The sequence below is a fragment of the Erythrolamprus reginae genome, chromosome 10 (genome assembly GCF_031021105.1).
Source record: "Erythrolamprus reginae isolate rEryReg1 chromosome 10, rEryReg1.hap1, whole genome shotgun sequence".
NCBI classification, from domain to species: domain Eukaryota; kingdom Metazoa; phylum Chordata; class Lepidosauria; order Squamata; family Dipsadidae; genus Erythrolamprus; species Erythrolamprus reginae.
Window position 1 is genome coordinate 46,974,602 of NC_091959.1, and position 19,094 is coordinate 46,993,695.

Genomic DNA, 19,094 nt, shown 5'->3' on the forward strand with positions numbered 1-19,094 from the left:
GGGGCTGTGGTCATTAGTGAGGCTGCGATAAAGAGCAGCCTGTGGGTTTGGCCATGGTGGAGGATTATCTGATCGTTGTGCCTGTCTTGCTGACTTCGACCTTGGTGTGTTGCTTTTTCTCCCGCTTTGAAACTAAACCAGAGCAAAGTGTGTTTCACTTTGTGAAAGAAGAAGGACTGTGAATTGCCTCACAGCTGCAAGCTAAGTATCTCAGAACTGATAAGGGACTTGTACAAATGACCAGGTTGTTTGGAGACGAGTGATCTTTGCTCTACAAAAAGAGGGCTTAATTTCTTTGCATTTCCGTTATAAAGAACATTGTTTTGAATTTTCATACGTGTGTTTGTCTGAAATTTGTACTTGTGAATTTTCGGGAGGATTCTACCAGAGAGCCCGACAGAACAATACCCATGGAATTTCCTTTCACAGATTTTTCATAGCAACGTTCGAGCGATCACTAACCATCCGTGTTAATGGGACAAGTATATTAACTAACCAATTTGAAGTCAATATATGCCCAGAGGATACTTGTCTTTCCAAGATGGCAGTTGCATTTTTAAAACTACTACTACTACTGCTTTACTAGTAGTAGTAAGAGCCGGTTAGAGTCGGGGCGATACAGGCGTTAGAGTGAAGTACTGCAGGCTATTTCAGCTGACTGCTCGCTGTAGTTCAGCGGTTCAAATCTCACCACCAGCTCAAGGTTGACTCAGCCTTCCATCCTTCCGAGGTGGGTCAAGTGAGGACCCCGGATTGTTGGGGGCGAGAGGCTGATTCTCTGCAAACCGCTGTGAAGCCGTATGTAAGCCTAAGGGCTATTGCTATTTTTGGTATTTGGCTGTAACTGCCGGCCTTTGCTGCCTTTGGACCCCAGAATAGAGGAAACTTCAATTCACACCACTTACCACCACTGTTCACTCTAAGCTGCGCGAGTGAGAGAGAGAGAAAGCGAGAGAGAGAGAGAAAGAAAACAAGAGAGAGAGAGAGAAAGAAAACAAGAGAGAGAGAGAGAAAGAGGGGGGAGAGATAGCAAGAGAGAGAACAAGAGAAAGAAAGCAAGAGAAATAGAAAGAAAGAGTGAGAAAGAAAGCAATAGAAAGAGAGAAAGAAAACAAGAAAGAGTGAGAGAGAGAAAGAAAATGAGAGAGCGAACAAGAGAGAGAGAGTGAGGAACAGACAGAACGAGATAGAAAGAGAGGGAGGGAGAAAAAGAGAGAGAGCAAGAGAAAGAAAGCAAGAGAGATACCGTGTTTCCCTGATAGTAAGACCCCCCCGATTGTAAGACATATGGGGGATTTCAGGGGGGTCGGCTAATATAAGCCATACCCCGAAAGTAAGACATATGTCTTACTTTCGGGGAAACACGGTACTAAAAGCGAGGGAGGCGTCCGCTACTCCCGCCGCCGCCTTTGCTCTCCCCGCCGCGCCTGGGGCTGCCTGCCTGCCTGCTGCCGTAGCCGGGCTGGGCGCGGGGCATCCTCGGCGTTGGGCAGCAGCGGGAGGAGCCGCAGCCTCCGGAGCCGGCCAGCCGGGCGCCCCCAGGACGCGCATCGCGGACCGGCCCCGCCGTGGCGCAGGAGGGATGGAGGCTGGGCCCGACAAGCAGCCGCGCCTGCCGCGCAACGCCGCCCACCCGGAAGAGAAGAGGCCTCGCCCGGGCCGAAGCCCGAAGACGAGCCGGCCCCGATGCCCGGGACAATATAACACATACCCCCAAAGTAAGACACAGTGGGGCTTTTGGGGGTAAAAAGATAGTAAGACACTGCCTTACTATCGGGGAAACACGGTAGAAAGAGTGAGAAAGAAAGCAATAGAAAGAGAGAAAGAAAACAAGAGAGAAAGAGTGAGAGAGAGAAATAAAACGAGAGAGCGAACAAGAGAGAGAGAGTGAGGAACAGACAGAATGAGATAGAAAGAGAGGGAGGGAGAAAGGGAGAAAAAGAGAGAGAGCAAGAGAAAGAAAGCAAGAGAGATAGAAACAAAGAGTGAGAAAGAAAACAATAGAAAGAGAGAAAGAAAACAAGAAAGAGTGAGAGAAAACGAGAGAGCGAACAAGAGAGAGAGAGTGAGGAACAGACAGAACGAGATAGAGAGGGAGGGAGAAAGGGAGAAAAAGAGAGAGAGCAAGAGGGGGGGGAGAGAGAAATGACTCTTGATTTAAGCATATGGTAAAAAGCACCCAAATAATAACATAGAAAAAAAAACCCCAGCTGTGTGTGCATGCGTGTGTGAACTCTTGAACCATTTCCAATAGCCCTCACCTGTTATTGGAAATGGTTCAAGAGTTCACACACACACACACGGGGGAGGAGACAGGTATGGAAAAAGAGGAGAAGATAGTAATAATAGCAATAGATTTTGGTTTTGTTTTATTATTAATTTATTTTAATAAAAAAGAAGGGATTTTTTTTCTTATTCATTTGTTTGTTTGTTTGTTATTTATACTCCTATGCCGCCCAGTCCCAAAGGGACGGCCGCTCAGACACTATACTTTTCCCCCCACACCGGAAAAAAATTAAGAGGGAACATTGCTTACCACACTGAATAGTGGTTGGGATCTCCATGGCTCTCCGCCTTTTGTAACTCAAGTCGTTGGATGGCGGCTGGTTCCAGTTTGCAGACAGGTAGCCAAAATCATCCCAAAAAACTTGCTAATGCCTTTCTGTGCTGGTTTTTTAAATTAAAAATAATAATTAGCCTTTGACAAAGGAACAAACGTGCCTGTCTTCGTAGGGCTCCTCCTTCCCTTCCCCAACTCCCCCCCCCCCCCGTGACTTCTTACCGATCTCAATATCTTTCCAATACTGAGCCAAGTGCTCCCCCATTGCTTTCAACAAGTGCCGATATTCTTTCGCGTCGGCAAAATCCTGCTTGTTGTGCGTCGGTTCCAGGACGAGATAGGGGACATCCACGACCCCAACCACTCCTCCGCAGGCCCTATGGAGAAGGGGGTCACCATGGGGTCATGAAGAGGGTCCCAAAAAAAGGCAAAGGCTACGTAGCAGCGAGTAAATGAAGGCGTCTTTATTATTTGCCGGCCAGCTCCCTTATCATCAACTGTTACCTCTAACCTACTTCGGCTGTGTATCTAGCACAGATTTACATGAGGTAGTAACTTGTATTTCATTGCTAACATTGTAAGGTACGAGGACAAAGCTTTAGGGAGTCTTGGGAGCTGACAAAGAAGGATTCTTCATTGTGCCAGCCGGCATGTCCCTCTTGTAACATCTTTGTTAGTACAAGGTACATGGTTGTTAGGGTTTGCCATTGTAAACTACCTATTGTAGTCTCTTGTACTATCACTTTAAATATTTTGGGCTCGTTCGCCATAAGAGGGCGCCAGTGCTCCTTCCCTCAATGATGCTTTATCAAAGCTCATTCGCTTTTGCTTTGCCATTGAGGGGGGAGTGTATTTGCTTAGTGCTTGTTATGGATTGTTTCTATTTTGTATATATGTAAATAGTACTTATTGGGCATAACTAAGTCTGTGTCTTTTTTTCTTTGGCTTTACCACACATCCACATTATGTTAAAATTCTCTGCTCGGTGTATGTCAAAGGTCTCATAGCCTAGCTATACCGAGACATACCAACAATCTTGTCCCAGGGCCTACTCAGAACCTCTGTGATTGCAAGTCCTGAGCAAAAAAACCCAGGCTCTAACATTATTATTATTATTATTATTATTATTATTATTATTATTATTATTAATAATAATAATAATAATAATTTATTTATTGGATTTGTATGCCGCCCCTCTCCGCAGACTCGGGGCGGCTAACAACAGTGATAAAGAACAGCATGTAACAATCCAATAATAAACAACTAAAAAAAACCTTATTATAAAACCAAACATACATACAAACATACCATGCGTAAATTGTAAGGCCTAGGGGGAAAGAATATCTCAGTTCCCCCATGCCTGACGGCAGAGGTGGGTTTTAAGTAGCTTACGAAAGGCAAGGAGGGTGGGGGCAATTCTAATCTCTGGGGGGGGAGTTGGTTCCAAAGGGCCGGCGCCGCCACAGAGAAGGCTCTTTCCCTGGATCCCACCAAGCGACATTGTTTAGTTGACGGGACCCGGAGAAGATCCACTCTGTGGGACCTAACTGGTCGCTGGGATTCGTGCAGCAGTATGGTGTGAACTGATGTGGCTTTTTGTCATATCTGGGCTTGCCCAACCATATGAACTTTGGCCTACACAAGGAATACTACCAGGGATACTACCTCGAGTTGTTGCTACAGTTATGCTCATTTTTGCTTGACTCTGCCAGGCTGTGGGATCGGAGTTTTGGGGGGATTTTTTAACACTTTTAAGCATTTTAATACAGTTTGGTTTCCCCCCCGATTTATTCCCCACAGGAACTTACATGCCGCCTTCCAGCTGCGGGCCCACTTTCTCATACATCTTAATCAACCGACTGCAATTGTAGACAAACACCCCATCCAGATGGCGCTGATTTATGTTCACGCCGAAAATGAAGTTCAGTTCTTTTGGCTCTTTAAGTGCTCTGCAAGGCAGGAAATCGGGTCAAAGAAAATCCGTGCGATACTTATCTGGGGAACAGGGATTACAGCCCTAAAAGATGACTCGGAAGATTCAAATTCTTAAATCTTTTATAAAGTGATGCTCAGCCAGCCTCTCAACTACCTTGCAGAGCAGTGGTTCTCAACCTTTCTAACGCCACGACCCCTAAATACAGTAGTACCTCTAGATACGAGCTGCTCCACATGCGAGTATTCCAAGTTACGAGCCGAGACGCGGGCAAAATTTCTGTTCGACACCCGAGCTCAAATTCGGGATAGGAGCCGAGCATCCACTAGGTGGCGCAAGAACTCCATGTTTCCAGTTATCTGGGTGCGAAAAGCAAAGTCTAAAGGCATTCGTTCGAATTGATCGACATACAAGCTCCGGTCTGGCACGAATTAAACTCGTATGTCGAGGTACCACTGTACAGTTCCTCACATTGTGGTGACCCCCAGCCATAGGTGTAGCGCCAATTCTCCCAAGAACTTGAAGCTGATTGGCAGGAAGGTCAGAGCGACACCCCCACTGTAAATGCCTGATTGGTCGGATTGTAAAAATATGTTCCAAGGCGCCAGAATGGAAGCTTTAGTTCCTAACACCAGGGGAAATTTGTCTTTCCCCAGGGTCTTTCTTAGGCGACCCCTGTGAAATGGTCGTTCGACCCCCAAAGGAGTCCCGACTCCAAGGTGGAGAACCACTGCTGTAGAGTAAAAGCAGGGATAAAAACAGATATTCACCTACCTTTCCTATCGGTTCACAAATGCGAGCATGTCCTTCTGCGCATGTGATTTGATTGCGCGGACAGCTTGCATATATGTGCACAGCTTCAAAATGAGCCTAAATAGGATGACATACCATAGTGCCGGGGTGGGAGGGCAGTGCCAGAGTGGGACGGCAGGAACAGGCCCACCCAGAAGTTGCTACTACCGGTTTGCCTAAAAACGGTCAGAACTGGCAGACTACCATCTCTAAGAGCTCCCACTGGAGTAAATATTGGTAACAACCAATAGTTGTTATTACATTCTCAGCAGCAATGAGTGGCAACAGACTACCTCCTATGAGTAATTAGCTTCCCCCCCACACACCTCATTCTTGGGTGTAGAGAGCGGCATGTGGCCTGCGATCTTCTTCAGTAGGATATCAATAAATATTTCAATTCTATAGAAACATAGAAGACTGACGGCAGAAAAAGACCTCATGGACCATCTAGTCTGCCCTTATACTATTTCCTGTATTTTATCTTAGGATGGATATATGTTTATCCCAGGCATGTTTAAATTCAGTGATTGTGGATTGACCAACCACGTCTGCTGGAAGTTTGTTCCAAGCATCTACGACTCTTTCAGTCAAATAATATTTTCTCACGTTGCTTCTGATCTTTCCCCCAACTAACCTCAGATTGTGTCCCCTTGTTCTTGTGTTCACTTTCCTATTAAAAACACTTCCCTCCTGGACCTTATTTAACCCTTTAACATATTTAAATGTTTCGATCATGTCCCCCCTTTCCCTTCTGTCCTCCAGACTATACAGATTGAGTTCATGAAGTCTTTCCTGATAGGTTTTATGCTTAAGACCTTCCACCATTCTACCATTATATCTATATCTAGCATTATTTCTGAGAAGCAATATATTAATCCATTTAACATAAAATGTCCAAAATAACATCTGTAAGCCCACAAAATTAAACTTAACTTTCCTAACTTAGCTAAATTTAGGGGTTCACAGAATATAGTATTTTTGACATGATGAAATAATCTAATCCTACCCTCCTGCCTTTTCAGTAATCCATTAGTACATCACCTCCGATAGATGGCCACGCAACTTCTATTAAAATGCCTCCAGTGACTTTCAGTATCATGAAGCGTTCTACTCCGTGCTGAATAGGCTTTCTTAGGGCCCTATCAAAATTTACCTTTCAAGGACGTGAATACAATTTAAGCCCTTTGCTCCTCGCCCTGTTTTCTGCACACATTCTAACAATTCGCCATTTTAAATATTTGCCAAGCTATTTCAAGTCTTCTCTTTCCCAGGCTCAACAGGTAGAGCCCAACATTTCTGCCGCTAGGTGTTGTGATTCAGCCTGAGGCTCCTCAGGGACCGGCTGGAGCTCTGCCGGATCCATGCCCAGAGGAGGAGGACAGTGAACAGGAGGGGGAGGACCAGGCAGACGGGGGAGAGGAACGTCAGGAAGAGGAGGAGGGAGAGCAGCTTGAGACCCCCGGGGGGGGGGGCTCTCCCAGCTAGTAGCCTGGATTCATTGGATGAAGACGCCCAGGCTATAATAGACATGAGGCAGCGAGGTGCAGCTCAAAGACGGGGCCAATTAGAAAGGTATTTCCATCCCTGAATTGGTAACAGCTGGGTTTGGGTGTGGTTCTCCTCAGCAGGGTTGAAAAGGCAGGCCCGCCCTTACAGTCTTGTGGAGAGTTATCAACTGGGAGTCCTGTGACCTTGCTTCGATTCTAGGCGTCTCTGATCTTGGCTTGTGGCCTAGAAGTCTGGAAGACTTGGGGGAGACGTGGGTTTTCTTATCTCCAGCGTTGTTTTTGCCAGCAAGAATCCTGTTTTCTTGCCTGGCCTTCGTGAAACCTCTGTGAAGCTTCATAGTGTTCCTGTCTGTAAGAACAGTTTCTGTTACCTGTGTTTGCTTTCAATTATAGAAACTGCCTTTGCTTTTTACCAGTGTGTCTGGATACTCTTTTTGGTTGGGGTTGGCGTCTGGGGGGACCCAAACAGAACACTAGGCAAGGAAGTTGCTGAGTTTTGCCACATTTTACAACTTTTCCGTACATTGGGTTGTCCAAGCGAATCACTGCGGTTGTGGAGTTAACATGGTTGTTAAATGAATCTGGCTTGGTTTGTAAGAAGGTCACCAAAGATTATCACGGCAAACGTCATAAACGCACGCAAATTACCAAGTATCCAAATTTTGATCACGGGACTGTTGGGATGATGTAATGACCTAAGTGTGAAAAATGGATACTATTTTTCAGTGCCGATGCAACTTCATTTCTCACTATTTTCACTTCTTAACCACTCATTTGAAAGAGAAAAAAAAGCAAGGAACGTGGAGGGACCATATCTTTCCTACTCACCGCTGTTTTGCCTCCCTAATCCTCTTTTTAACATCTGCCTCCCTCCGCATGTTTATTGCAACGTCTTGAGCCTGGCGTACGGTCACCTACAGGTACGAAAAAACATCTCAGCATAATAATAATAATAATAATAGTAGTAGTAGTAGTAGTAGTAATTTATTGGATTTGTATGCCGCCCCTCTCCGTAGACTCGGGGCGGCTAACAACGATAAAAACAACATGTGACAATCCAATAATAAAACAACTATAAAACCAAACATACACACAAACACACCATGCATAACTTGTAATGGCCTAGGGGGAAGGAATATCTCAACTCCCCCATGCCTGGCGGTATAAATGAGTCTTGAGTAGTTTACGAAAGTCAGGGAGGGTGGGGGCAGTTCTAATCTCCGGGGGGAGTTGGTTCCAGAGGGCCAGGGCCGCCACAGAGAAGGCTCTTCCCCTGGAGCCCGCCAAACGATATTGTTTAGTCGACGGGACCCGGAGAAGGCCAACTCTGTGGGACCTTATCGGTCGCTGGGATTCGTGCGGTAGCAGGCGGTTCCGGAGGTAATCTGGTCCAATGCCATGTAGGGCTTTAAAGGTCATGACCAACACTTTGAATTGTGATCGGAAACTGATCGGCAGCCAATGCAAGTCACAGAGTGTTGAAGAAACATGGGCAAATCTTGGAAGCCCCACAGTGGTTCTCGCGGCTGCGTTCTGCACGATCTGAAGTTTCCGAACACTTTTCAAAGGTCACCCCATGTAGAGAGCGTTGCAGTAATCGAACCTCGAGGTGATGAGGGCATGAGTGACTGTGAGCAGTGACTCCCGGTCCAAATAGGGCTGCAACTGGTGCACCAGGCGAACCTGGGCAAACGCCCCCCTCGCCACAGCCGAAAGATGATGTTCCAATGTCAGCTGTGGATCGAGCAGGACGCCCAAGTTGCGAACCCTCTCTTAATTATCAGCTTGATTGCTCAAGGCCGTAAACTCCAATAAGCACAGTGGGGGGGGGGGGCTGAATACCGTTTCCTGTTTATACAGTATAGCTGCAATTTACAAAATCTAGTCACACATATGATTTCTATTGATTTCAGAAAACATCACCAGGGCATCCAGAAATTCCCTGATATTTCTCTGACATTTCCCTGTAACTTGTGAACTAGTTAAGGCGCGCTCGCGGATGACGTCATACCAAATGGCTAAGCCATGGAGAAATATCGGTAGCTGAGAAGCAAGTTGTTGACACAGTTAGGCTCATTTTTGCTTGACTCTGCCAGGCAGCGCGATCCGTTTTTCCTCTCACGATTTTCCTGACTTTTAAACATTTTAATATAGTTTGTTTTCCCCCCCTGATTTATAAAAGGGAGAATTGTCAGATGCAGTTTTGCTGGGTTGTGAGCTGTCGCTAATAAGGCAGTTGTGTTCTTCATTTAACCCGTGTCCTGACTCTTCGTTCAACATCGGAACACTGGCGATGAAGGTGGGATTGGAAGAGAGGTAAATCCAGACACAGCCTTTTAGCTTCTGGACGAAGGAAAGCAAGCGATTCAAGTGCTCCATGGACGGACGTTTTTGACATGGCCAAGACCCTCGTCGCTGCAACACCGATGCGAACGGCGCCCTGGGCCACACTACAAACCACATTGCAGGCATGTTTTGCTCCCCCAAAAATCGAAATCCTTGAAGCGACGAGTTCAAGGAGGGAGAGACTATGAATCAAGGAAAACCTCAGCAGGCTGTGAGTTTAGAGAGCTGGAGGATGTGTTGTTAGAACAACTCAACAGCAGTGAAAGGGACATGAGATTACAGTTGTTAAGAGAAGCCACATCTCACCCTACAGACCGCTTTAGACGAAGCCAGAGCAACCAAGTCTTCCAAACAATCGGTTGCAGTATATTAAAGGAATGGAGGGAGTACACAAGTCCTCAACAGCCTGTTACAGTACACCAAGAATGGGCGGAGCAAGAAGACTGACCCGAGGACAATGTTTTCTGCCTGAAAGTGCTCTGGAAAAACGCCGACCCTGAATCCAAGACAGAGGAAGCGTCATTCCAAGGCGCTAGCTGCAGGGATCACCACGCCAGGGCAACATGCAAATACCAGGAAGTCATTTGTCAAAAATGCGAACGCAAGGGCTACCTAGCAAGAGTGCGGGTCCAGTCAACCCATCTGGTTCAGCACAAAGAAACCGACTACTCTGCCTGCCTACAAAACATCGGGTTGGAAGGTAAGAGAGTGAGTGACTCACGTTCAACAGGGACGCATGTCAAACAACATCAGGCAGAAAAATAATAAAAGAGGGCAAGGAAAATCCCTGTCACAGTAACCATAGCAGGCACAGAATGCAACACAGAGATTGACACAGGATCCTCCCTAACGCATCATAATGATAAAGAACACTGTACCAGGAATCTGAATGTGCCACCTGAAACAACCAAGAATGCAGCTTAGAGGACTGACAATCTGGGTCCTCATCTTACCTACCTTGGAAGGATGGAAGGATGGGTGAGCCCGTAGTGAGCTTTGAACTGCTGGACTACAGCTAGCAGTTATTATTTTATTATTATTTATTCGATTTGCATGCCGCCCCTCTCCGCAGACTCGGGGCGGCTAACAACAATGATAAAAAAACAACATGTAACAATCCAATTTAATAAAACAACTAAAAACCCTTATTATAAAAACCAAACATACACACAAACATACCATACCTAACTTGTAATGGCCTAGGGGTTTTTTAAATATTTAAATATTTTAAATCTGTCGGATTGCTTATGATTTGTTTTTTACATGTTGTGAGCCGCCCCGAGTCTTCGGAGAGGGGCGGCATACAAATCTAAGTAATAAAATAAATAAATAAATAAATAAATATCCTAACTCCCCCATGCCTGGCGACAAAGGTGGGTCTTGAGTAATTTGCGAAAGACAAGGAGGGTGGGGACCGTTCTAATCTCTGGGGGGAGTTGATTCCAGAGGGTCGGGGCTGCCACAAACAAGGCTCTTCCCCTGGGGCCCGCCAAACGGCATTGTTTGGTCGACGGGACCCGGAGAAGGCCAACTCTGTGGGACCTTATCGGCCGCTGGGATTCGTGCGGTAGAAGGCGGTTCCGGATGTATTCTGGCCCAATGCCATGTAGGGCTTTAAAGGTCATTACCAACACTTTGAATTGTGACCGGAAACCGATCGGCAGCCAGTTAGCTGAAGTAGCCTGCAGTGCCGCATTATAACCACTCTAACTACAGTGCCAGCCCGGCTCTTCCTACTTCAGACATGAAAGTTTCCAAATAGTAAAACAGGCAATTATACATGCTTGCATAAATACACACATATTATTATTATTATTATTATTATTATTATTATTATTATTATTATTAATTATAATACATGCGTGCATAAATACACACATATTATTATTAGAGTTAATCATCAGGGCATTCCTGCAATTTTGACCGTGAACCTTCGTCCTTCCCATCTACCAAGCACAGCCAGAAGGCTCAAGCAGATTTCTCTAAATCTCTTCTCGGATACCAACGTTAGCGGTCAAGTGCAGTGTATTTACCCGGGACTCTCTGGAAAGGTCTCCTCCCAGCCGCAGCTCCAAAGCACGGGCTTTGCTTTCTGCTTCTCGTGCCTTTTCTTCCACTGTAAAAGAGAAATTAATCTACAGTTGGTCTTCGGCGTACAATCTGATTTACAGAAGCATAAGAATCTCGGCTGCCTTTGCTGTCGGACCCGGCTTCTCCAGTGAGCAGGGCTCCCAGTATGCGTAGGAAATGTTGTGCCGCTTCCAGGAATCTCAAGGCAGCTTTCTAAAGACAACAGCATTTTCAGAAAACTCGGGGAGCCTCATGTAGGAACACGACGCCGTTTGGACGCAGAATGTGTACAAGACTTGTGCGCTTGGTTAAATGCGATTATCTGATTGGCCTTAAGCCGTTCCTGCTCCCCATTCCTTTATTTTCGGGGACTCACCAATCCGAGCCAAATGCTCCGCTTTCTTCACCTCTTGTTCTGCCCGAGTCTTGAAGCGCTTGGATGTATACTGGAACATCCTGTAAGAAGTTGTAAGAAGAGGGAGAAGGAAAAAAAAGAGAGGAAATGTATTAATACGCTCGTAACCCTCAAAAACCTATGCATTCCATAAGGCTTGTATTTCTTTTGGATATTTAAAATGGAACATCTTTTTTTCAAATGTATGCTCAGCTAAGCCACACAGTACAGTGTTCTCTCGATTTTCGCGGGTTCGAACTTCGTGAATAGCCTATACCACGGTTGTTCAAAAAATATTAATTAAAAAATACTTCGTGGGTTTTTTTCTATACCACGGTTTTTCCCGCCCGATGAGGTCATACGTCATCGCCAAACTAATAATTTTTGCAAATAAATAACAAAAAAAAAATATTATTGTTAATAAATTATGTTTACAAATATCAGGATCACTAAGTGTCTTATTCAATGGTGAGTACCAGTAATAATGGTGAGTAAATGGTTGTTGAGGGAATGGAAAATGGTAATTTAGGGGTTTAAAGTCTTAAGGGAAGGCTTGGGATAGTGTCCATAGGCAAAAATGGTGTATTTACTTCCGCATCTCTACTTCGCGGAAATTCAACTTTCGCGGGTGGTCTCAGAACGCATCCCCCGTGAAAATCGAGGGAACACTGTATTTGCTAAACTCAAAATGCTTGGGGAAAATAATTCTGGAGAAAGCCATAGAAAACAATGTTCTTATTGCTGTTAAGAAAACTACACAATCAAAGTTAAGTGTAACAAGCCCTTAATTGTACCTTAAGTAAATAAAACAAATCTTAAAGAACCAAAAGATGTTGATTCTAGCTTTTATGTGGTCATATAATCAAGTTCCCTCCACCTGACTGGACATTTGACTATCCACAGCAAACAGAAATTTCATTGAGAGATTAAAAATACAATCTATGAATTACAACAGTAATTGGGACCAGAATGTCTGTCACTAAGTGATGTCATTGTAAAGCATGACATTATGTGATTGCATCAGTAATAGTAATCCCAGCACTGCCGTTCTCGACCGAATTCCACTGGTCATTAGCCAAAGGCCCACTCTTCCCCTCAAGCCAAGCCATTCCAGGCGGGGTCTTTCCCAGACCCAAACCTCACTTCTTCCGGGACAACCTCTCCTTCTACTCCCCCTAACTATCTGTTCTCCCACTAGCTCTGCTCCTTTGGTTGCCCTCCACCCTGCCTTGCAACTGTTAAGTGCCACGGACACCAAGCAAAAAATATCGTGATCCCAAGAAGCTTATGTTACTTCTCATTCAGTGAAATAAATCATCCTGGTTATTTAAACAGACCTCTCATGTGATTAGAACTTGATGTTTTATTTCCATTTAACTTTACTTGTCAGAAGCTAGTTGGGAAGCATGCAAAGGATGGTTTTAATTGCCCTACTCATGGCTAGTAAAACAGGAGTATATAACGATCAGCAATGCAAGTGATTCTTATTTTCTGATGTTAATCCTGAGTAATATTATAAGATTACCATGTTTTGTGCTGTGGTATATAAAATGTGACAATGAATAGTTAGGAGAAATTGAACTTATTTGAGTAGGGTTTGCCCCAGCAAAGTCATTTTTTAAATGTCTGCTGCTCTGCTATATTTTTCTCATATCTGTCAGGGGCTCCATAATTTATTTATTTATTCGAATTCCACACTTTAGATATTAACTAAGAAGAATGAAGCCTTTAAGCATATTTTTGGATCTTCAGGATATTTTTTTTAATTACTTTTCTTCTTTCTTTCTGCTGGTTAAATATAACTGCAATAGTTATCTGTTCATTTATTTGAAAGTCTTTCACAAGCATTCCCAGTGTCTTTAATCTGTGTTGGCAAAAAACGTGCAAATACTACACAAGGGCAGGAGTAGGGATATACTGGATACAAGATTTAGTGCAGGCTTGCACGACTTGTAAAGGGGGAAAGATCACACTAATTAAAAATAACCATATTATCGTGCATGCTGATGAAAGAATTGGATGATTAATACAAGCTAAATTTAAAGTACAGTGGTACCTCTACTCACGAAACTTAATTCGTTCTGTGACCAGGTTCTTAAGAAGAAAAGTTTGTAAGAAGAAGCAATTTTTCCCATAGGAATCAAAGTAAAAGCAAATAATGTGTGCGATTGGGGAAACCACAGCGAGGGTGGAGGCCGTTTCCTCCGAGGAGATTCCTAGAGAGGCCCCACAAAGGCTTCTCCCTGCCTTTTCCGGCCCTATTTCCTCCGAGGAGATTCCTAGAGAGGCCCCACAAAGGCTTCTCCCTGCCTTTTCCGGCCCTATTTCCTCCGAGGAGATTCCTAGAGGCCCCACAGAGACTTCTCCCTGCCTTTTCTGGCCCTATTTCCTCTGAGGAGATTCCTAGAGAGGCCCCACAAAGGCTTCTACCTGCCTTTTCTGGCCTTGTTTCCTCCCAGGAGATTCCTAGAGAGGCCCCACAGAGGCTTCTCCCTGCCTTTTCCGGTTACAGTTTCGGAGGCTCGAGTTTGTAAGTGGAAGTTTGTAAGTTCTTGAGAAGAGGCAAAAAAATAAAAATAAATCTTGAACACCCGGTTCTTATCTAGAAAAGTTCGCAGGTAGAGGCGTTTGTAGGTAGAGGTACCACTGTATATTGTGATGAGAGGGGCCGAGCCGAGGTCTGAAAGATTGGCAAAATCACAAGAAGATTTTTCAACTGGACCTTCGTCTGAAAGAGGATATAGCAACTAGTTTGTTTTGACATCTGAAGAAGAAAACGGTGACTGCAAAAGAACTTGGCTATGCATCATACCTAGGCTTGTATAAGCAGCAGGAGAGGCGCTTAGTTCGTACTTTGTGGCCATGGATGAAGATCCGCATTCTGGGATCGATGTAGAGCACAGCAGCATATGCGCGGAAAGAACGGCGCTCTGGCTTCCTGAAACAGAACACAGGCTTACACATCAGAGAGCGAGAGAGAGAGCAGAGCGCCCAGAATCCTAAAAAAAATGTTCTCTTATCGTACTAAATTCATCGTTTGCAATCGGAGGGGTTAACAGCATGCAAATTATATTATCCTTGATTAAAGACAAAAATCAGATCGGAGCTTAGATTGCCGGTTCTATCAAACCTACGTTCCCTCGGGTGGCGTTTCAGCCATCTGGATATCTCGGGGATCGGAGGTCACGTCCAGCTCAGGTTCGCCATTATCCATCAACTTGAGGTTGAAAACGATCACCAAGGTCCCTGCAAGAGACACAGTGCCATTAATCCTCCCGTGGGCGCATTCATCCCACTGAACAAATACGATACGTCGAAAACTCTTTGGTTTTAAAGATTACTATCTGTTAAAAGTACGCTGAATACACTACCTCTGTCTCCAGAAATCTTGTCAAACTGGTGCATCACTTCCTGCTCCGATTTGAAAGGAGAATACTTGTAAATCAATTCGGTCTCGATGGAAAACTTTTCCATGTTGTCTGCCAAAGGTTCTCTGGTGGAGGCGTTCCAGGCCGGCAGCGGAACAATCACCTGCAATTTTTTTTTTAAAATAACCAAAAAATCGCTTTAGAATAATTCTATATCGATAGCCCTGCAAAAACTGGCGAGTTGTCTATTTTAACGAGGCGAATATTTGCAAACCTCATCAATGCCTTCCTCTTCGTGAAACGTGCGGGACAAGAAGAGACACGTCATCGAGTTTTCCTTCTTCGTAAACAGGATGAAATCTTTGCCGATCCGCATGGAGCCTCTGCAGAAAAGAGTTCAGCTCATGGAATATCAAAATCAACCCTGCTGGGTAGGACATATTGAAAACGACACGGCAGGGAACAAGCTTACTTTAGTTTAATCAACTAGAAATCCTCTTAAGCTCTGGAGACGGGCTATGCAAAAATTCAGAAAAGCACAGCTTCTGAGAAGAATGAAATCTGACTATAAAGACACCAGGTCTTTCAATTTAACTGAAGGTCTTTGGATGCAGATACTCTTTTCCATGGGGCTTACTTTCAATTAAGTATTTTTTTTCTTTTTTAATGAAACAAAAAAAAAAAAGCATTCGGGAGACTGGACTCCATATACCTACGATTTTAAGCCGTTTCCGTATTGTCCAATCTGTGTAGATTCCGGCGACCGTTTAGCAGATTTACCAAACTGAATGACACTTGCAGCGTCGTCTGAAAGTAATACAATAAATATAGACATATATTACTAACTCCCTCAAGGCACCGAAGTTTCATATAAAGGTTTGTTTCGAGGTATGTTTCAATTTTCGTAATCTCTGTCCAGAAGGTAGGGAGATATATTAAAAGGTAGAACAGATTCGCAAAGCCACTTGGGAGGCTTCTGTTCTTCTGATGACAACAAGCTTCAAATTGATCTTCAATCATAACAAAAGGTATAATTGCATTGGGCGGGAGAGTGGATGTAGTTGCCAAGAAATATTGTTTTCTGTACTGGGAAACGGAACTATTTTCCATATTACGGCATTTTCATACCATCTCTTTTCATCCATTTATTCTGTGTGTTCCAAATAATTTCATTCAATAAATTAGATGTTACGCTTCAGCAGCATATAGTTTTGTCATTAAAAAAAAAAGGAAGCATTTCCTTAAAAGTTTCTGTTGCCCTTTGATTTCTTAATCGTGTGATGATGTAATTTTTTAAAATGCAAGGCTGTATGGACGCCTGACAGATGAACAAACTGTCAATACAATTAAAATCCATTTCCTTTGTCTGGCTGTGAACAGCTAACAGGCACATAATGAAAGTGATCGTGGATTTGACAATATTAAACTCTCTTTAGTGTCATACTAAGTGTTATGTAATTCTTTCTTCATAGAACCTGTTGTGGTTAGCTCTGGCCCAGCTCCTGCCTCAAGGACTGTGGATGTGGGGGAGACGTCCACATGCTGCAGGCCTGTTTTGCCCCCCCCCCGGTGGAATTTGCTGATGAAGGCTCCTCTGACCAAGAAGACATGAGTGACAGGGAGGAGGAGAGTGGGGCAGACAGCTCAGAAGGAGATCAATTATCTAGCTCCTCCTTGGATTCGGAACAAGAGTTAATGATACAGCCACGCATGCGGAGAGCGATGCAAAGGCAGCAACAACTGAGAGATTATTATCAGAGAAAATGAGGCCACCTGTGGTTGGGTGGGGCTGTGGTCATTGGTGAGGCTGCTATAAATAGCAGCCTGTGGGTTTGGCCGTTGTGGAGGATTATCTGATCGTTGTGTTTCGTGACTGCTTTACTGACTTTGACCTTTTGTGTGCTGATTTTTCCCCACTTTGAAACTAAACCAGAGCAAAGTGTGTTTCACTTTGTGAAAGAAGGACTGTGAATTGCCTCACAGCTGCAAGCTAAGTATCTCAGAACTGATAAGGGACTTGTACAAATTACCAGTTTGTTTGGAGACGAGTGCTCTTTGCTATAGCAAAAGAGGGCTTGGTTTAAGTGAATTTTCATTATAAAGAACATTGTTTTGAATTTTCAAATGTCCGTGTGTCTGAAATTTGTACTTGTGAATTTTGGGGAGGAGTCTACCAGAGAGCCCGACAGAACAGAACCTAACCACCACAGGTCATAATTTTAACAACGAAGATGATTTATTCATTCCTTTTCTATATAAATATAATGGGCTTGATTAGACTAAAACATTTTCTGTTGAATAAGCCAGGATATAAGACATACTATAATTTCTGCCTGAATCAAAACTCCAAGCTAACTACTTAATAACTAGTAATTAAATTGGAGTTATTAAATAGCTATCAAAATTGGCAGCCACTGACAGTTTAATACTCCATGAATTTATCTCATCCTATTTTAAAATCAGCCTGCTGACCCAGGCTTGGCATGATTTCTGAAACAGTCCTCTCGTTATTTCCCGCTCACTGAATTATTTCGGACAGTCCTCAGTTATGGACTGCCTATTTAACAAACCTTCACAGTTATGAAGAAACCGAAAATAGCAGATTTGTGACCAACAGTCCTCTAAGTTGTGGCTATCACAGCAACTGCAATTTGGATACTTGGCAAGTGGGGCACACTTAACAATGGTCATGGGGTCCAGCATCCCCATTGTTGCCATTTGTAACGTTTGTCGGTTTTCGACCAAGTCACTGGGAAAGCCAGCAGGAAATTGCAAGCTGCGGACACACACTTAGCGACCGCGGTAAATTATTTAACAACCACTGCTGAAAATCACACCACAGGTTGATCACATACTTCTCTTTATGACTACGTAGCTTAGTGACAGAATTGCTGGTCCCAATTATGGTTGGTAAGTGAAGAATACCTTATATACCTTTTAAGTTTATTTATTTATTTATTTATTGGATTTGTATGCCGCCCCTCTCCATAGACTCGGGGCGGCTAACAACAGTAATAAAAAACATCATATAAATCCAATATTAAAACAACTAAAAAACCCTTATTGTAAAACCAAACATCCCTACAAATAAACATAACATGCATAAATTGTAAAGGCCTAGGGGGAAAGAATATCTCAATTCCCCCATGCCTGACGGCAGAGGTGGATTTTAAGGAGCTTACAAAAGGCAAGGAGGGTGGGGGCAATTCTAATCTCCGTGGGGGAGTTGGTTCCAGAGGGCCGGGGCCGCCACAGAGAAGGCTTTTCCCCTGGGCTCCACCAAACGACATTGTTTTGTTGACGGGACCCGGAGAAGATCCACTCTGTGGGACCTAACCGGTCGCTGGGATTCATGCGGCAGAAGGCGGTCTCGTAGATACCCTGGTCCGGTGCCATGAAGGGCTTTATAGGTGATGACCAACACTTTGAATTGTGCCCGGAAACTGATCGGCAACCAATGCAGACTGCGGAGTGTTGGTGTTACATGGGCATTTTTGGGAAAGCCCATGATAACTCTCGCAGCTGCATTCTGCACAATCTGAAGTTCCGATACAAAGAAAATATCACATAAAAAAGGCTGTTTCAAGGAAACAAGTTTGAGACAATCGCAGTACTGAAATACTTCTCAATCCAAAATATAACAAGCCAGGCCGAAAGTAAACAAAAAACCAGGTCTAGTAAAAATTACCATATCCAGGGCCTAGGAGTGTCGACCGTAATAATGTGTACAGCTTTTACAACAAAGTATTATATCAATTGCAACTGTATTTTCCACTCTTGAGCACTTATTATATGATGGTGTTCATCTATCGTGTTCGAAGAGGACCTTGAGATCTAATGGGCTGTGGGCTGTACGCGATGTGTCCGCAGGTGGCTGGTAAGGCCTATATGGGCAGGATATGTTCTGCCACATATTGGGTAGACATGTGTGGGCACCATTGTCGCAGCATTTGCAGCTCTGGCTTTGCGGAGTGCACGCTCCTCTTCTGCTATGAATGTTCTTCTGGCCTCAGATATCTGGCAGCCTTGGTGGATCAGCATGTATCATGTTGGTTGATCTCGTGCCAGGGTTTTCCAGGAGGTGGTGTCGATATCGAGGGACTTGAAGGAGGCTTTCAACGTG

The 19,094-nt window shown here is 44.2% G+C and overlaps 1 protein-coding gene across 1 annotated transcript in view; it reads right to left on the reverse strand.

Annotated features, from left to right (window-relative positions):
• The window catches only part of MORC2 (MORC family CW-type zinc finger 2), a 57,914-nt gene that overhangs the window by 24,775 nt on the left and 14,045 nt on the right, over positions 1–19,094 (reverse strand). Inside the window, 12 exon segments of the mRNA XM_070763137.1 lie at positions 2,537–2,645; positions 2,648–2,667; positions 2,783–2,937; positions 4,369–4,509; positions 7,622–7,707; positions 11,173–11,255; positions 11,586–11,665; positions 14,416–14,541; positions 14,738–14,849; positions 14,975–15,134; positions 15,246–15,354; positions 15,688–15,778. Coding sequence (XP_070619238.1) covers positions 2,537–2,645; positions 2,648–2,667; positions 2,783–2,937; positions 4,369–4,509; positions 7,622–7,707; positions 11,173–11,255; positions 11,586–11,665; positions 14,416–14,541; positions 14,738–14,849; positions 14,975–15,134; positions 15,246–15,354; positions 15,688–15,778 — 1,272 coding nt within the window.